Source organism: Oreochromis aureus, linkage group 1 (assembly GCF_013358895.1).
Source record: "Oreochromis aureus strain Israel breed Guangdong linkage group 1, ZZ_aureus, whole genome shotgun sequence".
In the NCBI taxonomy this organism is placed as follows: Eukaryota; Metazoa; Chordata; class Actinopteri; order Cichliformes; family Cichlidae; genus Oreochromis; species Oreochromis aureus.
In genome coordinates this window covers 27,739,207-27,758,579 of record NC_052942.1, presented here as the reverse complement: position 1 = coordinate 27,758,579, position 19,373 = coordinate 27,739,207, and the positions used below count along the sequence as shown (strand labels likewise).

General features: G+C 39.9%; 2 protein-coding genes across 2 annotated transcripts in view; one reads left to right on the top strand and one right to left on the bottom strand.

Moving 5' to 3' along the window:
- The window catches only part of kif26ba (kinesin family member 26Ba), a 91,408-nt gene extending 79,191 nt beyond the window's left edge, over positions 1 to 12,217 (top strand). The window contains exons 23-27 of the mRNA XM_039611837.1: positions 121 to 270; positions 386 to 600; positions 4,324 to 4,589; positions 6,774 to 6,924; positions 8,473 to 12,217. Coding sequence (XP_039467771.1) covers positions 121 to 270; positions 386 to 600; positions 4,324 to 4,589; positions 6,774 to 6,924; positions 8,473 to 8,621 — 931 coding nt within the window. The 3' untranslated portion in view covers positions 8,622 to 12,217. The remainder of the gene's footprint in view (positions 1 to 120; positions 271 to 385; positions 601 to 4,323; positions 4,590 to 6,773; positions 6,925 to 8,472) is intronic.
- A 2,843-nt stretch (positions 12,218 to 15,060) lies between these two features.
- Positions 15,061 to 19,373, bottom strand: part of smyd3 (SET and MYND domain containing 3) — a 106,441-nt gene continuing 102,128 nt past the window's right edge. The window contains exons 11-12 of the mRNA XM_031730894.2: positions 15,715 to 15,823; positions 15,061 to 15,276 (exon numbers count right to left, since the gene is read on the bottom strand). Coding sequence (XP_031586754.2) covers positions 15,160 to 15,276; positions 15,715 to 15,823 — 226 coding nt within the window. The 3' untranslated portion in view covers positions 15,061 to 15,159. The remainder of the gene's footprint in view (positions 15,277 to 15,714; positions 15,824 to 19,373) is intronic.

Below are 19,373 nucleotides of genomic sequence, written 5' to 3'. Positions count from 1 at the left end.
AGCAAGTCATGATAATGTAAGGTGCAAACTCTAAAATCTGCAAGGCAAAGTGACATTTAAGTTCATTCAGAAAATAATTTGTTCGAAGTTATTTACTGCTTCCTATTTCCTTGTTCTCAGTGGAGGAGGAGGTGGAGCAGGAGGCGGTGGGGGAGATAGCCTGGGAGAGGAGAGGGCAGCAGTGGTACAAACACTGCCTTCTCCCTACAGCAAGATTACAGCTCCCAGAAAACCACACCGCTGCAGTAGCGGCCATGCTAGTGACAACAGGTAGAAGCTTTAGGGCTCTGAGAAATTTGAAACTTAAATTTCACAAAATAAAACATGTATTTTTTTCTGTGTTTTTGCTTCATCTCTAACTGTGATCTCATAATGCCTCTAACAGCAGTGTGTTGAGTGGTGAGCTCCCTCCGGCAATGGGGAAGACGGCTTTGTTTTACCACAGTGGAGGCAGCAGTGGGTATGAGAGCATGCTGAGAGACAGCAGTGAGAACACAGGAAGTACCTCCTCTGCTCAGGACTCCCTCAGTGAGCACAGCTCAGCCACCACCTCCTCCCGGCGGAGCTCCAGAAGCAGCAAGAAGAGCAGGAGCAACACAGGTCACAACACAAATTTTCTAAATCGCGTTTTAAAAACATCTTCACCCCTCAAGTAAAAACTGATAATCCCCTTGCTATTCTTAATAGGGATGCAAATTTAGGATTTTCCTCAACATAACTAGTGGTAATTTCTTCTGATACAAGTCGAAGGGTCTTAGCACTCCTAATTAAGCTGGCACAAGCACAAGCTAGTTGCTGTGGTGTAAGAAGCTTAAAAAACATGAAACTAAATACACCCTGCGCTAAAACCGCCCAGATGGCTACTTTTTATAATTACATGAATTAATATATATCTAACATCTGTACCATTTCTATTCAATGTATCCTCAGTGTGTGATTTTTGGCCACTTTTAGCATAGCAACTTTTACAAAAATTTTAGCGTGAAATTTTGACAGTATATTTTTCAAAACAACAATAACATAGAAGTGCTGGAAATAGAAAAAGACACCTTTGTGACGTTGAAAAGCACTGTAACAAAAGAAGCGAACAGTTAAGGGAAAAGTGAAGAAAGCTGTGGCTACAGGAGGTGCTGGGTAAGGTAAGGTGACCCTGACCAGTCATCTGTGAAATGGTAAAAGGGAATCTGCTGGTGTAGGCTGTAATGAATATATATTCACCAGAACAGAACACAGAGAGCTTGCTAATGTGCCTGCCAAATTACTGTCTATTGGTTAAGCATGAGGATTGATATGTGCATAAAAAATCAGATTGAAGAGAGGCAGCTCCTCCCAGTGTGTGTCTAATTATTGATTCGAACTGGAATTAGCCTTTCCATCCAAGTGTGCGGGAAGCAGTCTCACCTCCTGCCATGCAGCGTAAACTCCGGGTTTACTCTCATTTTGCTTTCACCACAACTGATTCTGTGGATCAAAGAGCCACTTCAGTGCCTCACTGCCACAAGATGACACAAAGGCGTGAAGGATTATTCTGTGTTTGCTGTGAATCAAGGTGAAGCCAGTAAGCGAGGAACGATTGATACAGTTGAGCCCCGATGATAGAAAACTGATTATACTCTTAATAATAAAAAGGCAGAAGGAGCATGTGTATAAAGGACCGAGGCAATATCCAGCTGAAATGTTAATTACATCTCCAGCTGAGTCTCTCTTTTTATCCTTGATTTTCATTAGACTGAATTCATGTGCTTACCTCTCTCCTCATATTCCACGTATTCACCCCATCTCTCTGTCATTCATCCAGCTCGCTTCCCTCGCATCTTCCTCTCCCCGCAGACTCAATCTTTCTCTGTCCCGTTCTATGCTGCTTCCTAATGAAATACAAATGTCTCTGCTTGACCTTTATGCGCTGCATCGAGACCAAAAGACAGCTGCAACCTTATTAAAATCGGCACTTCCTCTCCCCTCTCTCACACATACCTTATCACTGACTTTCTGGTGAATCTGATAACTCTCATTCCTGTTGACATGTCTGGAAATTTCTATGCAAAGCGCACGTGTGTTCAGTGTTGCGCAGTGGTTAGATTAGAGACTGACCCGCTGCTATTATCTATGAGCTCTACCTGCTTTTTTATTTATCTCACTTCACACTCCATTATCAATTTCCCATTCTGTCTCGCACAACAGTTTTCCTTTGTCCCCTCCTTTATGTCTCTCTCCAGTGAGTCTTTTATCTGTCTTCATCCCCTCTCCCACCGATCATGTCTGTGCAAACAAGAAAGGTATGCCTACAGAGTGAACTGACACTTAGTGTGTTCAAGAAAGAATCTGAAATTTGGAGAGATGTCTTTTTTCTTTGCAGAGAGATGTCAGATATATTGCAGTTCAATGTAAGACTAAAGCTTGTAGCTAAACTGCTGTACTATAAAATCGCTCAAGTAACCTCTCCCAGTTTTTTTTCTTCATTGCTACACATCAAATATGATTCAACAGAAATTTCAGAATGTGTCAAATGTGTTAAATCAAAAAAGATCATATAGCTATGTCTGAAGACCCCGAGGGTGATGTTCATTGGTCATTTCATTACTGTAGTTTCACATTGTTAGTACAGGGTTGCTCCTGTCTTTGCCTTCAGAGCTTTTTAATTCTTCATGACAAAGATTCAACAAGGTCCTGGAAACATTCCTCACAGATTTTAATTCATATTGACATGATATCATCACAAATTAGCTTGAGATCTGGTGTACGTGAAGGGTGCTTGACTACACTAAATTCATTGTTGTGTTCAGGAAATGCATTAAAGATGATTTTAACTTTGTAGTGTGATATCCTGCTGGAATCTGCTATTAGAAGAAGGGTACAGTGTGATCATAAAGGGATAAACATGGTCAGCTACAATATTCAGGTAGCCTGTGTCATTTAAGTTATACTAAATGGGTGCTATTACTACCACCAGCAGCTTGAACCCTTGATGCACAGCAGGAAGGATCTATGCTTTCATGTTGTTCACACCAAACTCTGACCCAGCAGCAGTTTTCTGATCTTCTATTGCCCAATTTTTGTGAGTCTGGGTGATTTAGAGCCTCAGTTTCCCGTTCTTAGCTGACAGAAGTAGCACCCGGTGTGGTTTTCTGCCATCTGCTTCAGGGTTTGACATGTGCATTTGGACATGCACTTCTGGATACATCGGTTATAACAACTGGATATTTGAGTTACTGCTGCGTTCTTATTAGCTCAAAGCAGTTCAGTTATTCTCTTCTCTGTGGGTTCTGTGTTTTTTTTGGACCATTATCTATAAACTCTAGAGATAGTTGAATGGGAAAACTCCGGTAGGACCATATGTCATTGAAGGTTCTCAGTCATCCAGGTCATCGTAGTCCAAGGAGCTTGGAAAGAAAAAAGCATCTGGACTTCTTTAAGTTGCTTGAAGACGTTTCACCTCTCATCCAAGAAGCTTCTTCAGTTCTAGGGTCAAATGGTGGAGAGTCCCAGATTTAAGCCCTGTGGGGGTATCCCCCCAAGAGGGACAAATATCCATCTTTACATATGCCACATGTTCCTTTACTGCTGCTTCCTAAATTTGAAGTTTTGTTTTCCTACAAACTGCCCAATAACAATGCACCTTGTGTCCCTCTTGGGGAGATACTCCCACGGGGCTTAAATCTGGGACTCCACCATTTGACCCTAGAACTGAAGAAGCTTCTTGGGTGAGAGGTGAAACATCTTCAAGCAACTTAAAGAAGTCCAGATGCGTTTTTCTTTCCAAGCCTCTTAGACTCCGGTAGGACCAGTACATCTGGCAGGAGCTCACTGAGTCACTTAGGACTTTTGTCCCCATTCTGATAGTTGGTTTGAACCTCATCACTTTTGGGTATTACTACACCCTAGAATTATTTTAGTGAATAATAAAGTTCAGCACTATAATATCAGTAAACACCCATTTATATTTTTTTTTCCATTTTCATTTAGCTTAGTTTCATTTAGCATTTTTCTTCTGTTCATCCACACCCCACCTGTGGTGGCTTTGTGCCACACCACTAGGGACTGATGCACTGTTTGAGGATTATGGAGCTAAACTAACGGTGATCTTGAGAGTAGAATGCACTGCAAGCAAGCTTTTTTGTACTATATAACCTGGCACTTCAATGTTATATAAAATGCACCAGAAAATAGAATGTAAATAACTCCAATTAAAAAAAAGGTAAAGAAAAGACACTTTTTATTCTGCCGTTCATATGAACAGTTTATCGTCTTAGCTCAAAACTGCACTATTCCTGTCATCAGTGCGTAACAGTCTTTATGTAATCTTCTTTTTATTTGTTCTTTTAGGTCTCCAGCGTCGACGTCTGATCCCAGCACTAACCTTGGACTCCTCTTCATCATCGCCTTCTCACCGTTCCTCCAAACAAGCCATCACTTCCTCTTCTTCCTCCTCCTCCAGCCCTGGTGCATGCTGGGTCGACGGGCCACTTGGGCCACCTGCACCCTCAAACCTCCGGGCAGTGACCGCAACAACAGAAACCTTTGAGATCAAGGTGTACGAGATAGATGATGTTGAGCGGCTGCAGAAAAGGAAGGACAAAGGAGGGAGCAAGGTGAGAGGGAGGAGGGAGGAAAGACACCTGAGCTACACAGCTGTTGTAGGTCAAGTGGTGGAGCAGGTCAACAAATTGCAGGGTTGGAGATTTGATCCTTATCTCTTCCTGCCCTTATGTCAACACGTCCTTGAGCAAAAATCTAAATTGCTGTTTGTGTATTTAAACCCAGGGGAAAAATTATTACTGTGGACAATGACGGTGGGTGATGGGCAGAAGGTGAAAAATTCAGGCATATAAGTGTCATCACAAGGTGCGTTGTTATTGGGCAGTTTGCAGGAAAACAAAACTTCAAATTTAGGAAGCAGTGTATCATTTTAGTAAAGGAACATGTGGCGTATGTAAAGATGGTAATTGATAATATCACTCAGTGAGTTTGCATTAGAGCTAAACTGAAGCCTAGAGAGTAACGTTAATGCCTGGTGCTATCTTGTCTCCTTGGAGCCAGGCGAGGCTCCAAATATAGCAGGGTGGAGGAGGAGAGTGTAGCTAGAAGCTAACATACGAGTTACGTTTAAAGCAGTTTACTTAATGTGACAGTTTGTGCATTAAGATTTAAAACCATAAAGAAAATATATTTTCACTTTCTTGGATACTGGAATCCCCTGAGAGTCTACTGGTATTACTTTCAAAGAACAGGACAAAAATTACAGTGAACCCAAAACTGATTAAGACAAGCTCATGAAAAGCAAAACCATCTATGGAAAAGTTCTGCATATGCCACCAGTAAGTGATGACAAAAGAAAATTAAACGTTATTACACTGTATCGTAATCTAAGCGAGATTTTATTGTTGTCAGTGTCATTATCAGTTCTGCCTACAGATCTGATTGGTTGTCAGTTCCTCCTTTCCAGGATTAACGTAGCACTTTATTATGACTGACTCTGAATAAAGGGTAGAATCAGAGTAGAAAAACAGGCTAAATCACACTTGGTTCTGCTGAAACTTCAGTAATAATATTAACCATGTCAGGAAGTGATTTATGATTCAGATGAACCAGACAATTTGGCACCAGTTCTCAACTAAAACAGGTTCTTGGATTCCAGCTTTACTTCCGGCTTGCCTCTTCCAAACAGTGTCTCTCATACTCTCTTTAAAGCCTAAAAATAGCCACTAATACACTGATTAGGAAGAGTGAACTAATGACACCAGAGTGACTAGAACATTTAATTGAATTTGTAATGGAAGTTGATACTGGGAGTGTTTTTGGAGCCACCACTCAGCAATCCTTAGTTACGATGGTTGTTGCCACTTAATATTTGCACATGCGGTGTTCAAAGCTTCATTTTGACACATTTTAAAAATATCTAGTTCCCACTGGACTACAGTTGTGTAGGAGGCTGACTAGGAAGCACGTGTAAAAGAGGGAGGAAGAAGAAAATAGCAAAAAACTTTTAGGATTTATTATGGTTGACTGAAGGGGAAGGATGAATGGATGTCTTTAGAAGAGTGAAGGAGAAGGAGAGCAGAAACGCAAGAGGGCTATTGCTCTTGATTCCAGTGACACTGATTTGATGAATAATGGTGGTGAAGCACATTAAAAAACAATAAGTGTTGGACACTGCTGCTAATGGAAAACCAGAAGAGGAAGCTGGTGGTTGGGCAATGGATGAAAAAGGATTTGTGTTGTTGTGACAGTGTGGAAAGAAACCAAAAGGTTTTAAAAAAAATACAACAGCAAGGATTTTCAGAACATGAATAACTCAACATTAGCATTTAGTTCTGTGTGAACAGTGAACTTTTTAAATAAATCTACATATCTTGGCTTACTTAAAAAATGACTAAATTCTGAAGACTTTGCAGAATAAAATTGTTAAACTTAGGAAATTGTTGTAAATGAATGCAGGTTTTGGGGGGTTTCCACTGTTAAACCTTTATGTGATCAGAGGAGAGAGCACTGTGAGCACTGGAAAAGAGAAATGGAGAAAAAGCATGAAATATAGATTTTCCCTGCAGCAACCTTAAGAAAGCCACAATCGTGTTCCAGGGAAAGCTGCTCAGTGTCCGAAGGCGCTCAGCTGCAGCCACAGTGGGAGACGATGAGGTGCGAATGTATTTAACTGTGTGAATTTTAAGCGTGCTGCTGCTGAAGGAGACCCACCTGTGTTTCACAACACTCTCCTCTGAAAAAATAAAGCTAAATAAAATCCGTGTCTATCTGTCTGCCTTCTCTGTGTGCGTCAGGAGGTGGTGTATGTCAGTGCCAAGCTTCGTCTGTTGGAGCACCGCCAGCAGCGAATCAGTGAAGTCAGAGCCAAGTACCAGTGTCTCAAGAAAGAACTGGAACAAACCAAACAGTACTTGATGCTGGAGCCACACAAGTGGACCACTGAGTGTAAGTGTGGACCTCTGACACATCAGGGAATATAACTATGTGTGAGAGAGAGAGAGCAAAGGAGGTTAGAAACTGTTTGGAGGATTATTCTGAAAAAAATAAGTCCATTATGTTTAAGTTTTAATGCATATTTTTTATATTTTTCTTAATCAACTCATGTTAACTACTAACGCTGTGCTACATGACTGCTGGTTCATTCGTCAGACAAATACATTCTGTCATTTCATTATTAAAAATATGAAGTGACTGGGCAGTATAGATTTTACTTAAATACACACAAAAATGCATTTGTGGGAATGATTTGTTGCTGCAGATTGATGCATCTGATGGGGCAAACTTGCACGATACGAAATAATGTTTTGCTTTGTTGTGCTTTTTGTAAGGGTGTGGCTTAATTGCCCTCAATTGCACTGTAAGCACATTTTCTTACTACTGTGCAATTTAGTAAATCAGAATCATCTAAACAGGCTTTTGCATACAATCGGCATACTGCCATGCCCTAATCTTCTTTTTAAGAAAACACATTTAATAATAATAATAATTATCAATAAGTAGTAGTAATTTAATACAGCTGTGTTTAAATTTGCTAAGATGGCTAGCCTTCATTTCTTTGAATAAATGGTCACTTTTTGTACATTTTTTTGCAAAGTACAAACAAACTAACAGTTGGATAATAATGCAGATTTTACATATGCAGCATTAAGCTACATCAGACTTAATTATTCTGTTATGTACCTATTGGGCTGTATATGAGTTAAAAGTGCAACCAACATAATGAATCATGCAACCATAAAAGAAGGGCTGGAGTCCCTATTGGTCCTCTGAGATCTTATTCTACAGCGCTACATGTCCCACAGATGGGGGAGGGTGGTCTTGAAGATTCTCTCAGCTAACAGACCACCTGCTTGGTGCAACTAACCATCCAGGTGTTGATACTCCCACTCAAGATGCAGGTGTAGAAGTTCCTGTGCACCCTGAGTGGGAGTTTAAAGTCTCTTAGTCAGCTGAGATGCTATAGGTGCTGATGGGCTTTCTTCACCAGGGATTTCATGTGTCAGGACCATGACAGGTCCTTTGTGATGTAAACACTACTGTGTTTAAAGTTATCTACCCTCTTCACGTGGGCCCCAAATATGCCGAGAGGGCCAAATTTCCTCCACTGCTCTCTCGTAAAGTCCATTATGAGGTCCTTGGACTTGCAGGGATTTAGCTGGAAGTTTTTCTCTTTACATTATTCAGTGATCTGACCAGCAGGCAATGCCATCACTGTTTGATATCAAGCCCATTACAGCTATGATGTTGGAGTCAGAGGTGGTCACAACAGTGACCGGGGTAGAGAGAGTGATGGTTAACTCATTGGCCTTCTTCTTTTTTAATTTTTTTTTTATCATAATTGTTATTAATTATTATTATGACATTTATCATTATTTCATTTTAACAATAACATGTGAAATATAACCAGTGGCACCTTTTTAATTATTAAACCCACATTCAACAGCACTTTATCAAGGAATGATGTATCTTCTCCACCTTTCTATTTGTGTCCAGTTGAACTGCAGCAGGCCTATGAAGTGGACTCATTGGAGTATTTGGAGGCTCTGGAAACAGTGACAGACAAACTGGAGACCAGAGTCAACTTCTGCAAAGCCCATCTTATGATGATCACCTGCTTTGATGTGTCCTCAAGGCATCAGTAGACAGATGGAGGGACGGAGAAGTGGACTCAACGATGTCAATGTCTAGACCATTCCCCCTGACTAATCAAACACATTTAGAAAATCTTTAACTACAGCTCGACAGTTGGAAGGATGAACACAGGAATAGACTGACCACATGATCCTGCATGTTATTCCGGCGTCTTGTCCAGATGTGAGTAAGCAGAAGGCCAGGTGGCCGGAAAAATCAGAAGATTTACGGAGATAAATTAACAGAAAAACAGAGACAAGATTTGTAGATTTGTTTGCTGGGGCTTGGAAACAACCTCAGAAACTGGACGGGCTACTTTCAATCAGAGAAAATATGGCTGCCCAAATAGTGCATGAGAGTCTAAAAAGACATGTCAAACCAAGTAACCAGAGAACAAAATAATTGGACCGCAGTGACACGCGGTGAGTCAAACTTTGAAAGAATGTACCGAGAGCAAAAAAAGGCTATAGCTGAACAAAAACTGCCATTTTTTAAAAAGGAGAAAGCTGAAGTTGAGGTGCAAGAGAAGAATAATTTCACATCTAACACATTTTGGAAGAACATTTTTTACATGGTTAAAAGCCTTTGGCTGTAAATACAGAGTGCTGACTACAGAATGGCCTGGTATTGTTGTGCAGCAAATAAAAGAGACTAACCGAGAGAGAATGACAAGAGGACGAAGGAAACGATTTAGAAGTGCCTTGTGAACATTTCAACAATACCAAGACCAATTCTCCTTCTCTCTAACTTTGTGTACAAGTAAGTATGGTGCTAGTATAGAAACATCCAGAAAAGATCAGTGTCCTTGGAAGCAGTTTTCATTTTCTTTTCTAAATGTGATGTTTTACTGTGGGTCAGTGTTTCACTATATGATAAACAAACTAATAATGTGTGTTTCAATGTATGGTCTTTGGTACATTGATTAGAGATCAGAGAAACAAGGTAAAGTGGGCCTGTTATGCTCTTTATTTTTACTCTCGGACTCCACAGGAGCCGGTTTGCATGAGTAACAGATCAAAATAATCCTTATTTATTTTATACTGGGCCTCAGTGAAGTGCTCTCAGTTCATCCTCTGTGAAACACCATTTTAGTTCTTCGTACTTATTCCCAACAGGAAAAGCATAATAGGTCCCCTTTAAAGGAAAACTACAGATTGACATAATTAAACTGTTGGAAGGACCAAAAACCTAAAGTTAGAAGCATTAAACATTGTTCCAGGACACAAAGTTATGTGTGTTTAAACAAAAACACTGAATCTGGTATCTCGTGGTGTCGTTTTTACTTTGGCTTTACTCACAAACGGAGCACATGTGACTCTTGGCCCTCCGGGGCATTCATACACGATGTTTCCCCCGATAGAGATTTTTAATCTTCACAAAGCTATGACATGTCAGAAGGTAGTAGAGGTGAAAACACTTCTCTCTGATCTGGTGTTAAATACAACCAACGACTGACTCCCTGCCTCCCTGCCTGACTCACAGGCAGTCTGTCTGTTATTCGTATCTGTGTTGTTCTGCTCTATTCTAAAAGAAACTGAATGATTTGTCATTGTGTGTGTTTGATAATAAGGTATCCTTTTTTTTATTTGAGTGCAATGGGACCATGTAGAGACTATGTACGATAGTAGCATTGAGCAGGATAATCGAAATCTGAAGACATATTTATAGATAAATTGTGAGGGACACACAGGTGCGTCGATATACTGTGTTTAACATTTAATTACAATGAAACAAGGTAGTAGATTTAGTCAGTACTTTGGGACTACAGTTATAGGGTGTTTAAACACTTCTAATATCCCCAATATTGTAAAGGACAATTAAATTATATAAAAGAATTAAAGGAACCTAATTAAAAAGGAAGGAGACGAGCTTAAAAGACATAGATCTCTGCCTGGTTCCACTTTTTGGATGGATAGCAACTCCTAAGATTTGTTAGTATTATTATCTATGGTGCTTGAGATGCTTATGATCTAAATGTTTGTACAAATATAAATATACGAAAGAGTCCATTTCCCCCTGAAACACAAAACAACGCCTTTCAAATGCTTCTTCTACATCGCTGTCATCGTGTCCGTTGTTGTCGAGCAGAGAGCATTATGGGAGAGCGACTTGAGAGCAGTGGAAATGATGTCACCGGATTGGTGTAATTTGTCAAAAGCGTTGTAGTGCTGATTTTTTTCTCCGCTAAGAGCATAAACCCAGAATGTGCTGTCGCTGAAACAGAAAATACAGTTAATTCAGTGAAGTTTTGATCTTCACATGGATCTGAATGAGGAAACGGCTAATGATTTCATGCAGTGCACACTGGCAGGGATAGCCAAGAGATAATCTAGTGAGAAATTACCCCTGAGAGCAAGACGCTTTTGACAAACTTGAGTTTTGTTTTTTGGGGTTTTTTTAACGGCATCTCTGATCATTTCCTGTTTTTACCCCCGTGTTCATCGTGCAAGTCATGGATGAAAGTTTATTTATTTGAGTCGCTAATTAATGTTCTTATTTATGTACACCTCATGATCTTACAAAGTTACTATGCATTGATGAAAAAGAAAAATAACTGTACATACTTTGCTGAGCCCATGTCATATATAAATATATATACTGTGCACATATCATATATGCCATCATTTTTATTTTAGATATTTTTGTTGTTGTTGGTTTCATTTGCTCCTGTTGTTCCTCTTGAGGATTTCAATGGGTTTGGTTCCCCAAACATTCACATGCAGAACAGGGATGCTAGTTGATTACATGCAAATCAGAAGCCTTCCAGTATGAAGGCAGCTGTGTTGCTTTAAGAGAAATGTCTGTGTCTTATGAACTGCAGCCCTGTGTAATTAGCAGCGAGTGTTTTGGGAAATCTAACCTCTAAATGAGCTAATGGCTTGTATTGAACTATCCTTTTTAAGATGCTATGTGGGAGGTTTCTTCCTTGATATGTTACTCCCAAATCTAATGGGATAGCCCTTTATTATTGTAGTAATAATCAAAAATTGCTAGAAACTATTACAGCTAACAGAATAGTGAAAGTGAGCTAAGCGGGGTGTTTTAAATCAAGTTATTCACAGATTTCCATCTGTAAAGTCACTCTGTAAGGCAAACAAAAGCATCACATGATCTATGGGATAAACTGACAAATATGCTGTGCTGGTGCATATTTTGTAGACACATTTAAGAATTATAATGTGCTATCTGGAAATCTCACACACGGCATCTTAGGGAGCATTGTGTGTTAAAGTCCGGGTCAGACCACATTTACCAAAAACAGATGTTATCATTAGCATTAGGAGTCAACTTCTGCTTTGCTCAGTTGTAAGACACAGGGCCAGTTGTTTGAAAATCTCTAAATAACTAAAAAAAATCAGTTTTCTGTTCTTTTGATAAAAATGCCAGTTGTGAGACATATTCATGCTAAATACCCTCAGTAATTCTAGTTAAAACAACACATTATCAGTGTAAATGCGGAACAAATGGTGCACAGGAGTCTCGCTGTGCTCATATTGTCCGCTGCAGATTTACCGTTTTTGTGAAATCTGGTCTGACACATTGTAAAGATGGAAGAAAAAGATGGAGGGATGTAAATAAAGGAATGTATTAAAAGAGTTTCACACCTGATGCTTCATTCTTTGCACATAGAATAGACGAAGTAGTGGGCAGATGTCCAGAAGGCGTGCGGTTTCACTTCTGATGAACTAGAAATCTTCTGCATTACGACATGGAAGACGTAACATTGCACGTTATTGCATTGGGCTGTTAGATTTACATAAACAAGGGACTGGGATAACTCAAAAATATCATTTAGTTTCCAGAGCATGTGTAAATGTGGACCTTGAGTACCCTGTAGGCAGCTTTTCTGTGACATACAGTAATGCCCTGTTGAGCCTGCTTTGATCATCAATGCACAGCAGGGAACAGGAAGGAGGAGAAGGCAGGAATGGGAGCGAGGAGAAATAATAGATTAGAGACGAGAGAAGAATAAAGGTAGCAAAGGGGGGAATGCAAGAGGAAAGGGAGACAAGTGAGAAAGAAGAGTACAGGACTGCTTTTTATGCAAGAAGAGAGAGGTGACAAGAGGAAGAACCAAAACTGTACAAGAGAAATAAAGTAGGTGAAATTATTCAATATACGATTACAGTGTCCTGAATTTTAAAAGCGTAGCAAAAGAAGGATCCTTTAGGTGATTTGTGACTAATACTATGAGATAACTGCAGAAGAGCTCAACTCAATACTACAAGTCTTGTAGCTGCAACATAAGCCCACCGTGCTTGACAGCTGATAAGAGTGCGTTGAATTATGTCCATCAGCATGTCCACTTTGGTCTCATCTAAGCACACTGTTCTAGAAGTGGTTTGTTAATTAATTATAATCTTGCAAAATGTCCATGTTTTTTTTGTTGTTTTTAGAGAGAAGATCCTTTCTTGTGGCAAACCTTCCAAACAAGTGACATCTGTTCAGTCATTAATTTTATTATCATGAACTTAACATGCTAACTGAGGCCTGTCGAGTCTGAGCTGTAGCTCTTAGGTTTTTGTGGAGTGTACACACAGCCTAAGAAATTGGGAACCAATGAATGCAAGAACAATGACTTTAGCATGGCTAAAAATCCTCAAAAAGCAAGTGTGGAACTTTTAGTCAACATGCAGATAACAGGTTTAAGTGTTTTCAGGTGACTGCAGTAATGGTAGTAACTATTACGCTTCACAGTCTTTTGATTTAAGAGTCTGCTCTTAAATCAAAAGACTGAAGAAGCCACAGCGTTCTCATCCTCACAGCCTCAAATACTGTATTTTGGCAAAGCTGCTAGCTTCACCAAATTACATGTGACTACTAACTTGTCACATGTGGACACTTAAAGGACCTCTTGGTCTTTCATTTAAACACACTGGGTAAGCATCATTTTGTTGCAGGGTTAAGGCTTGGTTTTTTACTTTTAATTACCTAAATATAAGACGGCGCTGGCACAGCTGGCAGCCTTAACCCAATTTCCCTCGGGATGAATAAAGTATGATCAATAATCAAGTACTGAAGCAAAAGTGAGTAAAAGCAAAAATCAGCGAGCCAAAACCAAATAAGACAACTCCCACAGTTCTGGCAGGAAAACTTCTGACTTTTGTATCTTTAAGAAAAGGTAAATTATGGAGAGGAGAGTTATTAAGATGGAGCGAGAGGAACTGAATAATATTAGCAGATAGCGAGTAAGGTGACAGTAAAGGTGAGGTGGTGCAGGGGGAGAACAGTGACATAGAGGGGTGAATGAATTGAGGTGGTGAAGGAAAAAAAACATTTGGTGTCCTTTATTTCTGTGTGGTCAGGTTGCCTGCAGAGACATGCAGTGAAAGAGAAAGATGAGACTCTAGCAAATAGAGAATTTCATTTGAAAGCCTTTGGAGAGTGAGAGAGATATAAATGGGGACGAGAGACAGTGAGTGACAGAGAGGGAGAGACAGGAGGTTATAGCTAAGAAACACTAAATCTCATTTGATGGATGTTATATGGGAAAAGTGAGAGAGTGAAGGACTGAAAGCAACAAAACCAATGAAATGAGTAATGTAGGTAGGAGCGGTGCAGCAGCACAGACGGCTCCCACAGGCCATTCACTCCACTAGGGTCACTCAGTCTTTGAAGCACAGTAAGCTTGCACCGTTTCTCTCTTCAAAGTTGAAAAATAATCTGTTGATACCTTGTTTCTACAGTTTTTTTTTATAATTACAAAAATATTTTGAGCCAAAATGAAAAAAATCAGCTCAGTTTTTTGAGAAGACTGAGAAAGATGGCAGAAAAACACCCATTTGTGCACACACGCCCCTAGGACATGCTGTCATCAGTTTGCATATGGCAGAATTTTGGGATTAACATGGGAAAACTGTGTGTGTGTGTGTGTGTGTGTGTGCGCTACAGACACACTCTGGGTTCATACACTGACAGAGAAACAAAAACAGGGCTTAAAATGGGAAGTGTGTGTGATGGAAATGCACGGAGGGTGATGTATGTACTTTACTAAACCAACACACACACCCCCCCTAGGATCACTCATCACAATGGAATCTACAGATTACAGAGGAGACTGGGGCCAACAGGGGCTTTCCTCCCTCCCTCTGCTTCTTCCTCTCCATTTCTCAAACAAGGACAGGATGCAAAACTTTAGGATTAATGGGATTAATTGTGCTTAAATGTTTCCATAACCCTAATTTAAACAGGATAACAGGCTGGCTACAAAACTACAGAAATATCACTGACGTTTCATAGAATTCTGGGAAAAGCAGGTTCTTGGATATCATTAATAAGATGTTTTATGGCTAGATTTTATGGCAGAGATTAACGTAAAACTGCACCAAACCAAAGCTAAAAAAGTTTTATTTGCCATGAGAAAGTTTAAAGAGGAGCCCGAAGTGTTGCTGGAGCTGTTTTAACAACAGTTCCTTACTTTAAGAGTGTTGAGACAATAAAGGTCAGGTATGGATGGCAAAATAACAAATCCATTTATTCAGGTTGATGAATAAAAAGAACGCAAGGCAGTGAAATCAGTTACATGAAGACGTTTCTTTTGTCTTCGTCTTAGTGTCTGCTGGACGAATGATGATCCATCTCACTGTGACATTCCTTCATCTTCATCGTTAGTTCGGTTGTCAGTGGGTGATCCTCACCATGGGTGAACTTTACGATTTCATAAGCCTGGAATAAGAGACATAAGCATAACTAGCTTTCTTCCCTGTTAGTGCAGAACAATCTTGTACGGTGTAATGAAACAGGATCACATAATATCACATAATGCTACACAATCTATTTTATAAAGGAAACTGAAAGTAACTGTTTTCATGACATTTTACTTAAAGATTAAGTAGTTTAGAGATTATTATAACACAAACTGAAGATGTTTTTAATCCTGCCTGATCATCTCTTCTGTTACATGTCACCACACGATCTTAGGTGCCTGACATGAAGGCAACTGGTCTTTGTTTTTTGTTCTTAAAAGAAGTCCCGTTGCCTTCATTTCAAGGGCTTAAAACTACCATGACCTGGTACACAGACATGTCTCCAGACCTGTTCTATTAGCTAATAATAAAGTTTAAAATGTAAAAAAATTGCTGGTTGATAATTAGTCCTTCAAACCTGTTTGAATGTGTCCAAAGCATCTTCGATGTTTTCCAGGTAATGCTGCAGCTTTCCAACTCTCATCAGCTGGATCCCATGGACTGGATGGGGATCGGGGTAGTACTGTCTTTTGGAAGAAAGAGAACATGTACATGTATTTAGATTTCCCCATAACAAGTGAAAAGTTCCATTATTGTTTTCATTTCTTTCAGGGTGTTGTTCTTCTGGTATCATTTGCACTGTAATTTTCCTTTACATTTATTCTATCTATTCTATTTTTGCTTGAAAATGCTACATGCTGCTCTTACGGGAGCAGTTAATGCTTCTTCTTATGCAAAAAATGCCTGCAATACTAAACAGAGAATTAGTATTCATAAAACAGCTCTGCCCCTGGATGTGGATGGCTGGCTGGGTTAAATCAACAGCAGAGACCTGCGTAGGAAACCCTGAGGGACATGTTCACAAGCCCTCTGCCAGTTTACAGAAAACATGTACACTGGATGCACAAACTCACATGGCTCTTCCAATATCGGTACAAAAAGTAAATAATTAGTTCATCGCTGCCCAATCAGGATAAAGTTCACATTACGCCTGCTAGATCCCAGGTTCATCAATCATCCCCAATTTCCTGTCTAGCATCTAAGCATTTCCAGGGAAGCTAACCAGTGTGGTGCCCACTCCTTGGTCATAATTTTTAAATATACACATTGAAACTGAAATGGAAGTCGGGTAACAATAGCATATTTGTATGCTATAATATCCCATGTAGAACAACTTGTGCGAGACCAGCTACTTCATTATTTTACAAGTCACTTAAAAGAAATAATTCATTACATAATGAGGTTAAATCAACTTCACTTATCAGCAGGGACAGACATGATATAACATTAAGGGTTTCCTTTAATTCATCAGTTTGCTTTCTAAAGTCTGAGGCAATCCACTGACATTCACAGCATGGAACCAAACAGCAAGAGCCATAAACAAGACTAATAAAATCTGCTTTTCCTGTTAGTGTCTCAGTGCATGTGTAATGCATAAACAAGTAGGCATGAGTGAGAAAAAGAACAGCAAGGGGGAAAAAGTAGAATATTTAGAGTTTCTACAAGTGTGCAAAATCCTTGCCTCCATGTTTGTTTGAGTATACTTCCTTGAATACACAAGTGTGACTAGATATGTTTTTTTTGCACGCTTGTATGTCAAAGTTTATACTTATTTACTCTATGTGGCATTAACAATAAAAGCATAAAAAACACTGAGACTAATGCATATATATGTCCAAATTTCAATCCGCTGCAAGGTAATGCATTAAAGTTGTACGTTACTATAATCTCATTCCATTTATCAGAGAGGGGTACACCCTAAGTGAGGACTCAAATGCATGATGCCGATGCAAATGCAGATGTTCGTATGTAAGGTCTGATCACAGCTGATCAGTCTGATAGGACAAACAAAACAAGGAGCTGCCAGACAGGAGAGAGGACACTGGAACACTCAGCATGAGGTATGAAGATGATCTGGCACTGAAAGAGAGGGAGACACACAGTTGGAGGACAATAAGGCAAAAACAGGAGGAAGGAGGAGGAAACACAGGAGGACAAGTACAAAAGAAAAAAGAAAAAAGAGAAAGAACATAAGCATTACTCATTAGCTAGGATGAGAACTTGTAATGAGGGAGTGATGTGACATATTAGCTTACTAATCCGTACACAATAATTACATCACAGTCTTTAAATCTGAGGCAGCATAGTCTACTGGCAGTCTTCTTCTCCTTCTTGTTTCAGCTCCTTCCTTTAGGGTTCGCCACAGCGGATCATCATCCTCCATCTCACCCTATCCCTATCATCTTCTTCTGTCACACCAACCCTCTGCATGTCCTCCTTCACTACATCCATGAACCTCTTAAGTCTTCCACTTCCTCCTGCTTGGTAGCTCCATCGTCAGTGTCCTCTGTCCAATGCAGCCACATGTCCAAACCATCTCAGCCCTGCCTCTCTCCATTCTGGTCACTTCCTACCTGCACTCTCTTCTTTCTCTTTCCTGTGCACTGTTCATTTGTTTGGATGACTGACCCCACATATTTAAACCTTCACTACCTCTGCTCCATTCAGCTTCACTGTTACACCCGTTTCCCCTCACATTCACTTGTATTGTCTTCCTTCTATTGACTTTCACTCCTTTTCTGCCCACCTCTCCAGACTCTCTATCACTGATTTCATGTCCTTACCCTCACATAGTTCTCTACCCCTCCTAACTTCCCTATGCAGTCCCACAGTTTCTCTCTTGGCACCCTACAAAGCACATATATGTGCTGTTATACGGGAAATGCACAGTTTATTATACTGTTAACTAGAAATGACGGGACATCACATCTGAGGTCATGCAGTGTAATGCAAAGATAATTTAACAAAAAAAGGTAAGAAGTTAAAGAGAATAGATGGGTAATAACAAGTAATGTGCCATTCAAAACCCAACGTTGCTGCATGCATAAAAATACACACAGCCAAGGAGACAAATTACCACCTTTCAGTCCTTCTGTGTCTAGAAGGGAACGTTCCAGTGACAGAAAACGACACAGTTTGTGTATCAGTGGTGACAGATTCAGAACTGTCATCAAGCCAATCAATGATTTTGACATCAAGAGACTCCCACATCTCTCACAGAAGACACACACACAAACAAACAAACACACACACACACACACACACACACACACACAGCTCAGCAACTCTGGTTTACTTCAATGCAAAACTAACAAAATCCATCTAACAGCAGCAGCTGTTTTAAAATAAACACAGAGCATATTAAACATATTAAAAAGCACACTCTTGTTTTGCATTCCACATGGACATTTGTAATGCAAGATCTGCTTATAAGAAAATGTGCTATCAAATTAATTAGAGGGATTTCTTCTTTTTCCTCTAAATGCATTTAATTATAATTCGTATCTGTGGAGCAAATGGATTTAGATGCACATATGCATAAAAATGGATAAGCTTGACTGCTTATTGATATGTGTGCATGATACTGACTGTAAATGTTTACAAATACATGTGTTACAGTGAAAATTCACACACACACACACACACACACACACACACACACACACACACACACACACACACACACACACGCTGAACTGGGACATTGCTCATCCTATAAAGATAAATACACACGAGGGACTGTTAGGAAACAGCTTTGTTGTTGGCAAACACTGGAGTTCTCAAACACTCATTTCCCCGGCTCTTCTTTCCCTTTATTCTCCTTTCTTTTCCATCCCCCTCCTCTAATCTCTCACTCCTTTTTCCTGCTTCACATCTCCTTCCTCTGCTTCTCCCCGTTTATATTTGTGCTTTTTACCCCGCTAGCTGCAGGGATTAAAGTTGCCAGTGTTGTTCAGCTGTTTCCCGCCCTCTTCGGCTGCTCTCCATTCATTTCTCTTCTCCACTCTACCTCTGCAGCCCTCTTGAATCTTCCTTCTATTTATTTGTTCTGTCCTCCTTTCTCTTGATTACATATTTTAAAGAACTGTGCACCGATAAAACTCGAGCCCTTCTCCATTTCCATTTCCTCCACTTCTCCGTCTCTGACAAACAAACAAAAAGAGCTGTGAGCAAACACATATACATGAATGCACACACGCATCGGCATTAATGTATGAGCGTGTGCACACAAAGATA